Raw genomic sequence first — 8746 nt, 5'->3', positions numbered from 1 at the left:
AAAATTACGATGGCCCAGAAGGCTCACAGTTCAGTTGTGAATTTTCACAGTTCAGTTGTGATTTTTCACAGTTCAGTTGTGATTTTTGAAACAGTTCAGTTGTGATTTTTCACAGTTCAGTTGTGATTTTTCACAGTTCAGTTGTGATTTTTGAAACAGTTCAGTTGTGATTTTTCACAGTTCAGTTGTGATTTTTTGAAACAGTTCAGTTGTGATTTTTCACAGTTCAGTTGTGATTTTTGAAAAACGTTCAGTCGTGATTCTCCGCACAGTTCAATTCTGACCTTTTGGAACAAAAGCTCCGCCCTTGGCACTTCATTCATCATATCCGGGCTTCTACGTCTAGAAAAGGCGGGAGTTTCCGAACTTAGCATAACAGCCATCTTTGAGACGTGCAGTTATATTTAACGGTACTCTAGAAGAAGTTACAAAATGCCGCTACCAGTTTATTCACCATGTATGAATGTGAATGGTGTTTTAGAGGATGACCAGTTGGAATTGATATCGAGCTATTTTAAACAGGGATACAGCAACTTGGAAATGCTGGAATTTTTAAAACTTCACGGAATAACGATAAGTATATCAACGCTGAAAAGACGACTTCGAACCTTAGGCTTGTCAAGACGTCCCGCGAATATGCCTCTTGATGAGCTAAAGGGGATCATAGACAGAGAGCTCGGTGGCAGTGGCTGCTTCGTAGGCTACCGCAGGATATGGGCCAGACTGAGAAGGAAAGGATATATGGTAAAGAGAATAACAGTCATGAAACTTTTAAGAGAGCTGGATCCAGAGGGAGTCGAGAGCAGAAAAAGGAAGAGACTTCGCCGAAGAATATACCGTGCAAAAGGGCCCAACTTTGTCTGGCACATCGATGGCTATGACAAACTGAAACCTTATGGATTCTGTGTGCATGGAGCCATCGATGGATTTTCAAGGAGGCTAATTTGGCTCGAGGTTGGTTCCACAAATAACAACCCTGAAGTTATCACTAAATTTTACCTTGATGCTGTAAAACAAATCGGTGGTTTACCGAGAAAAGTGAGATCAGACGACGGAACTGAGAACAGCATGGTTGCTGCAGTACATACATTTCTGAGGTCGAGCCACAGTGACGAGGATGCAGGTCTTGGGTGTTTTCTCACTGGCAGGTCCACAGCAAATCAGAGGATTAAAGCCTATTGGTCACATCTAGCTAAGGATGGTCCTGGTTGGTGGATTAATTTTTTTAAAGATCTGCGTGACTTGGGTCTATTTATTGACTCAGATCCAGTTCATGTTGACTGCATTCGATTTTGCTTCATGTCTATTGTAAGAAATGAGCTACATCAAGTTGCGGAATTGTGGAATCAACACAGAATATCGTCAAGCAAATTTGGAAACAGCAGTGGTCCTCGGGGACGACCTGATTGCATGTTTTTTCTACCTCACCTTTACAATACAGATGACTATACAACGGATGTAGACGAAGATGACCTTCAGGAGTTCTATGATCACTCCACAATGTGCCCGCCTGACTACAGTGAGGATTTCAAGGAATTTGCTCTGACTATTATGAATGAACATGACCTTCCAGAGCCACACGATGTTAGCTCTGCTCTTGATCTCTATATGAGACTCCTCAAAGAGGTGGAAAAGTTAACATAATTTTTCTCAAAGCATATCCTTCGAACGTGTTCTTCCACAGTTTTGTAACCAAAAACACGAGCTATTGCCATATTTCAAATTGCACCTGTATGTATGAACATTGATTTTCATTACCCCACCCTCTCACTGACAATGTAGAGTCCTTAATGGGATATCTCAGAAGGGAAGACAAGGCAACATCAAAAATTATCTTCCATCTTACGCTGCAGGGATGGTATTTGATACACTTTTTTAAACTGAGACCTAGATGTGTTTAGTGTCGGGGTTTTCACAAAAACAAGAAGAAAACCAATACTAGTAAAATAATCTTCTAGCAGTTTGCCTGGTCTTTAAGCAGCCAACCTGTAATAAGCACTGGGGGAAAATGAGGACACAAATTCTATATAATAATAACCATTTTATTTAGCAAATGACAAGTGTGTTTTTGTCTACATGTAAGCCACTCTAAATGTTAAGAACCAGAAACGCTAAATACGTACATAACTGGGTTGGTGTGTGAACTGGAATTGACAAACGTTAGAACTCAAACACTTATTACGTCAACAACTTAAAGTAAACTTTGACGATGAAACAAATTGTCTGGGATCTTAACAAAATGTTGAGTGCATGCTACTTTCCCTAGCCTGAAATCTCAGCATTTTAAAATTTTTCTTGCACAGTCACCTCCTCCCTAGACCTCTTATGGTCTACCCTGAAATCAGAACTTCATACCTAAAATACAACAGACTAACACAACATTCTGCCCAGCTTGAAAACACGGCTGACACAGACCTCTGGTTCTGAGGCTGCCTTAGTTAAAACTACAACAGTACATAGTTGAGAACACACAAAAATAATGGAGATTTTAGGTCATTTCAGACACCAATTTTGTGCATTCCAATTAAATAGCCTGTTATTTACAGGGCATGATTCAACCCTTCGACAGTTAGTTTGTGACAGAAAAACATCGATCAAAAACCTAGGCCAATAGAGTTTCTTTCATATAATCTCCATTTCCCAGTTGTCCCGATTAAGAATGTTCATGAAGTCTTCCCTTAATTCCACAAAGTTAGCATACGTGGATGGAATTTCCAAAAGGGGTCCACAGGTGTGGGCAATGGGTCTTACACTCAAGCCCTCGCACTTAATGAAAGTAACTTCTATCTTCTTGTCAATCATAATATCCATAGCTGTTGTAAATCGCAAAAATTGTAGGAGTTTTGGCATCTCCAGACCTCTTACAAATCGCTGCAAAAATTTAAATGCATCTCTCTCTCCTTCACTTTGTGGATTTGAGGTGAGACAAGATAGCACCTTTTTCGTTGTAGGTTTAAGACTATCATAGAAGCCCTCAACGGCTGAAATAGTTTGGAACTGGGGATACTGCTTCAACTGCTGTACAAAAGGTTGCAAAGATGAAATCATGAGATGTGGTTTCTGAACTAGTTCCTGCTTGGAAATTTCAAGAATGACTTGGCTAAGGTTTTCAATGGTAACCACCCTTCTACACTTGAACCTTTCAAGAAAATCAGTAAATTCATCTTCATCATCTGGAAGCTGATTCTTCCTCATAATATCTACAATGAACTCTTCCTCTACTGGGGATAGGTATTTTGTAAATGAATCAACAAACATGGAATCTGGAACTTGATTGCCAAAGAGGCAGTAGCATAAAAAAGCTTTTGACAAAAAGGTGGGAAAATAGGAGACAGACACAAACCCTTTAACTAAAATTCTCCCCACAGCCTCCCACTCCTCAACAAAGTGGTCATGTCTAACAAAGGGAAGTCTTTCTCTCTCTCCTATGGTCATGGAGATGGAAAATTCACTCCAGGATAAAGTGTACACTTCACAAATTACCCCAACACCCACACCTTGTTCAAACTCTCCCTTTTCATTAATCACTTTAAAATCAATATTACAGTTCATTACACTTGGGTCTTTAAAATGTTCTGTGAACTGTGAGAACTCTCTCTGGAAGATCTCTTGATGAAGAGGGACATGGAGAATCCTGCTCTACAGAGCCTTCATCACGACTACAATTCTCTTCATTTGTAAGCCTTGGGTAACTGGTTTCATCAGCCACATTGCTATGCGATCCTTCTGCCTCGGTTTCAGCCACACCATTTGAAAGAAGTGCTACCCGCCTAGATCTTATTTCATCCATAGTTAGTAAAACTGGGTTTTCTGGTGTTTCTGGGGTTTCTGTAGTACATGAATTCCCCCCATCAGCGATCCTAGAAAACTCATATTCTCTGTTCTGCTCACATCGAATGCATTCTTCACCTTCCAAATACGTACAGCTACATACTGAACAAACAACGCGCTCACCAGCACCTGATGCTACCTGCGAAGTATTCAGGTTGACTGACCGTTCAAAATTTTCCTCCTCTGCTTCCAGTTGTGGAAAGAATGTGTCTTGGTGCTGTGATCTTAGATAGAGGTAAGTTGTCGACGGATAGAGACCATTTTCCTTTAAATAACTTTCAATAGTTCCTTCACCAGGAAATCGAATAATGGCCGTTTGGGTTGTGTCGCAGATATCTAGGAGCATGTCGTCAACAGAGCCAGCGAAAGCACTTTTCCCGTCAGGGAAAAACAAAGTAGTGGCTTTTTGTTTAAGTTCTTCAACTGTGGGAGGTTCCGACGCAGTATAAGCAACGAACCGGTTTCCGCCACCGTTCTTCTGACGAACTGGAACAAAAACTTCTGACTTCTTGTCGTAATGAATCCAGCGAACTTGGATTCGATGTTCTTTATCGGTCTTTCTTTTCTTCCCTCTTGACTGACCTCTGATGCGGTCGAGCAATCCAGACAGTCGGCTTACCGTTCGTTGGTTTGGTTCACTGGTCGCTGCTTTAGAACTCGTAGAGGCAGAGTCACCCTGACGTCTTATTTCCTCTCGGACAGTCTGCCTTATTATAGCATCCATCGTTTAAAAACGCTAAGCACTGCCAAACACAAACTAGAGGACAACTTTGCCGCCTTCCAAAATGGCGGGAGAAAAACACTCGCCTGTCTCAGTTCCCGTATGTTAAGTTCCAGTCTTTTTCGTCCAACCGAAAAATCACAACTGAACTGTTTCAAAAATCACAACTGAACTGTTTCAAAAATCACAACTGAACTGTGAAAAATCACAACTGAACTGTTTCAAAATCACAACTGAACTGTGAAAAATCACAACTGAACTGTTTCAAAAATCACAACTGAACTGTGAAAATTCACAACTGAACTGTTTCAAAAATCACAACTGAACTGTGAAAATTCACAACTGAACTGTGAAAATTCAAAACTGAACTGTGAGCCTTCTGGGCCATCGTACAAAATAACGCAACGTTTGCTTTTCTTCCGGGTTTTCTTGCAGTAATCGGTTTCGTTACGCTTGGGTCAAAGCTCACGTTTTCAGGAAGAAGTGCTGCATTTAGTTCGCTATCGCAGCGCTCGCGATTTTATTTACCCCAAAATTTTATTTCAATAATTTGAGGAAGAAACAATGCTATTTTAGACCAAGCTAGTCGTTTTGGGAAAAGCCGTGTACCAGAACGTCTTTTTAGCCTTTGAAAATAGGCTAAATGTAGACCTCTTGTTAAGCTATCTTGGGTCGTTAACTTAAAAAATTCATCAAATATTTTAGTTCTAATTAAATCGCGATCTATTTAGCTCTAAATAGACAAGAAGGGAAATACAAATACGACGTGCAATCAGTTTGTAATGAAGATTTTTACTTTCGAGTTTACGAGCCTCTGAATATGCCGCTCAGTTTTGATCGATTTTGGCCGATTTGGGGCATCGAAACGAAAAAATTGCGTAAAAAAAGTTTTTGTTTTATCGAACTTAAAACAATATTTTTGTAACTAGTGCCTGTAGGGCTTCATTCTGGGCGATTTTGAAGAAATTCGATTTTTTCGCTCTTTCCAAGTCTAGTTGATATTTAGGCGAAGCTGCTCTTAAGTTGTGTATAACTGTGATAATCAGTCATGTCTTCATATCGTTCTCCGCAGTTTAAATATATGATCTCTTTATATATGCACTGGCATTCTTCATCATCTACGGGTATATTTCGAGCTCAAAGCGCGACCAGCTCTCAGTTGGCTTGATAGCTCAGCTGGTAGAGCACTGCACTGGTATCGCAGAGGTCATGGGTTCGAGTCCCGTTTCAGGCTTTAATTTCACAACTGCTTAAGGTGGCCGAACCCAGTTTTCAAGTGCCTATGCCTAATTCCCCATTGCTTTTAAACTATTCATACTTTGGCTCCCGTTTTTTGCAAGAGTCAAGTTCAACCACAGAAGGGTTTATTCTCGCATTTTGGTTAAGGTGTTTGCTGTTGCCATGGCAGCGGGGCTGGTTAAAAACAAGGCTTAAAAAATGGTCTTTGTTTATTTGAAAAAAAATCCAGTCGTTAGATTTTTTTTCATCATTTGCCCACTACGAATTGGCATTAAATCCCTTCTGGCAACACTGTTCTAATAAAACTTTGACGTAGACGATTTTCGTAATTCGCCGTAAATCGTTGTCACTGCATGTTCTGTATTATTAAAAATTCCCTATATCAAAATTCAGTTTTTTTGTGATAGATCATTCACACGGTTTCTGAACTATTTTTTTTTTTTACCAAATTTCTTGAAATTCTAACGACTGGATCGTCAGAAATCGGTAAGTTTTTGCAAAAGTAATCGGTGTCAATTTTTCGAGCAACTGCGCATGCGCTGCATTTAACTGGGTTCTTTCGGTAACAAAGAAATAGCTAAGAATTGCTGGGTTCTTTGTATCGTTACCTTTTCTAATATATCTTTGTAATAAAAGACTAAAGCCATCAATACACTGCGTCAAATATAGAGAAAAATAGAAACAGATAGTGCGGGTGTTGAATAAATAAAATGATCGCTGGATCGCTCTATTGACGGCATATTTGTTTTTTCCAATCCTTGTACGCGCGCTGAATTGCATCAGCAAAAGCGCGCGCGAAAACTGTGTTCGGCCACCTTAAGCTGTGTATAACTGCGATGATCAATCATGTCTTCATATTTTTCTCCACAGTTCAAATATACGATCTTTCATATATTCATTCGCATAATTGCAATATAGCCGTTTCATAAGGCAAGAGTCGAATGGTAACTTAACAAGAACCACAACCAAATTACCTTATATAAACAGCCTGTAACTTAATTTTTGCATACTTACCCAGTTACACTGTACATGTACTACTTGAGCTTTCAAAAAGGCTTTCAAAAGTCAATGAAAAAATTATCAGCTATAAACTAATTATATCAAGTAAACGTAAGCAGGCACATGTAAGCTCTGCGAACCTATACTTTGCCTTGTCATGGATTCTTCAACGTTCCAAATAACTTTTTATACTCCTAATCCACAAATTCCCCCTTATTTGTAAGACTACTTTTTCTAGACTAATCCAATTCATCCATGAGCTGGCTTACAAGAGCCTTTGATGTTTTCTTTTTTTCCCTTTATTTTATGCTGGACAATAGTTTCCTAAAACATCACCGTCGTTGTCATGAAAATTCGTCGACAACACTGAGGATACCATAAATGAAATAATAATTTGGCTATTTTCATGTCACATATTCTGATGATCGCCTCTTTTGTGATTGTTCCATCTTTTAAGTCTGTACAATCAATGCATTATGCATTAGGGAAGGATATGCAATAGTGGAGGAAATCTGAGATATGTCCGAAATTCGCCAAGGTCAAATACGCTCTCAACGTTTGTGATCAAATATTATTTAATGATGGCTGGTTGTTTAAAAGATAATAGACTAGTTACATTAATAAAGCCCACTACAGTAAGAATAACAAGAAAACAAAAAATAAAATTAAAAAAAGATCAAATCAACGAATAATATAATTTATGTTCAACTCTATGACTCATCTTGGTTGTAATTTGTTCTAAACTAATTTTACTTTTCTGTTGTTTTATTTTTCAGGTTACTGTCTTCAAACAACATCCAAAACTTGCCTACTAAGTTATTTTTTAACACTTCTCAGTTAACGCGCTTGTACGTGTACTCCCACGGTTGTAATAATAATAATCCTTCGTTTGAAAGGAACCAATGATTTAAAAGTCTTTCCTTCAGGAAAAGACCTCTGCTTAACAATGGCGGATACTATTCTACGATCATTGTGAATTTTGACTATTTCTTTTGAAGTAATTTCTTATGAAGTAATCCTTCATTTCTACCGCAGAGATCTTTCGTATAACAAAATTACCATCTTACCGAAGAACTTGTTCTGTTGTACAAGATTCTTAGAATATCTGTGAGTATCTTGAACAAGAGTGTCTTTTAGAGACAAGTTTGCTAAGTTAGTTGCTAAGAAATTAAATTCACTTGTTAATACTTGCACAATATATCAGATTTTTTTTTACGGATAACGGCTGTAAAGGAATGACAAATTACTATTATACAAGTTATTATTATCACCTCAAGATAAGACTAAGATAGTAGGCACCATAGCATTTTTATCACACCTTCGTATTAGAAATATGTATTCAGGGTTTCTATGTTCTTTTATGTAATAACAATTATGCGCATTTGATCATTTTTATGACATTTGTGCAATACAAGCTGTATTATTATAAGCACTTTTAAAAGCTAAAATAGCCAATGTGTTTGACTGTTGCTATGCTTTCTCGTAATGTCTATAATTTACCTTAGTATAATTTCCAGAGGTGGATATAAGAATTGGACATTCTGATTGGTCGAAAAGCTCATCATATGACGCTATATTCACCTCGCCAGAGCTTGGTTACTAAGCTCGCCATTTTAGCCATCTCGTCAAGTAAACATGGCGGACAGTTGCTGAATGAAGTTTTCATTTGTTCGAAAGACATCACTCCAAGTCCAGGATATTTGAAAGGATGGAGAATTTTCAAAATGACTGCTGTCGCCCTTGGACCAAAAATCTTTTTAAGAAGTCGTATTCAAGGCTTTTAAGAATCGTAATCGCAGTGGTTGCGTCGATCGCGAGCAGGTCAGATCGATTGACCGAAATTTATTGTTCTTCAAACTAAAGCTGCTCATTTTAAGGCGATGATGATAACTGTGAATGAAGTCAACAACGATTAAAAAAGGTACCTGCTGGATGAATTTATTTTTCGTAGCGTTT

The 8746-nt window shown here is 38.4% G+C and overlaps 1 protein-coding gene and 1 pseudogene across 1 annotated transcript; one reads left to right on the top strand and one right to left on the bottom strand.

Annotated features, from left to right (window-relative positions):
- On the top strand, window positions 1-2480 carry LOC149109200 (uncharacterized). The gene has a single exon (XM_089293143.1). It carries the CDS (start codon window positions 433-435, stop codon window positions 1642-1644), a length of 1212 nt encoding a protein of 403 aa, XP_089149269.1. The 5' UTR covers window positions 1-432; the 3' UTR covers window positions 1645-2480.
- LOC149109199 (uncharacterized) lies at window positions 2022-4920 on the bottom strand (annotated as a pseudogene).
- Between the last annotated feature and the right edge of the window lie 3826 nt (window positions 4921-8746).

The sequence above is a fragment of the Orbicella faveolata genome, unplaced genomic scaffold (assembly GCF_042242905.1).
Source record: "Orbicella faveolata isolate gen_17 unplaced genomic scaffold, um_ofav_v1 contig_25, whole genome shotgun sequence".
In the NCBI taxonomy this organism is placed as follows: Eukaryota; Metazoa; Cnidaria; class Anthozoa; order Scleractinia; family Merulinidae; genus Orbicella; species Orbicella faveolata.
This window is presented reverse-complemented; position numbering and strand designations above follow the sequence as displayed.

Bases quoted from the DNA above. Each gene is read 5' to 3' on its own strand.
- LOC149109200 (XM_089293143.1), top strand. From the start codon at position 433: ATGCCGCTACCAGTTTATTCACCATGTATGAATGTGAATGGTGTTTTA.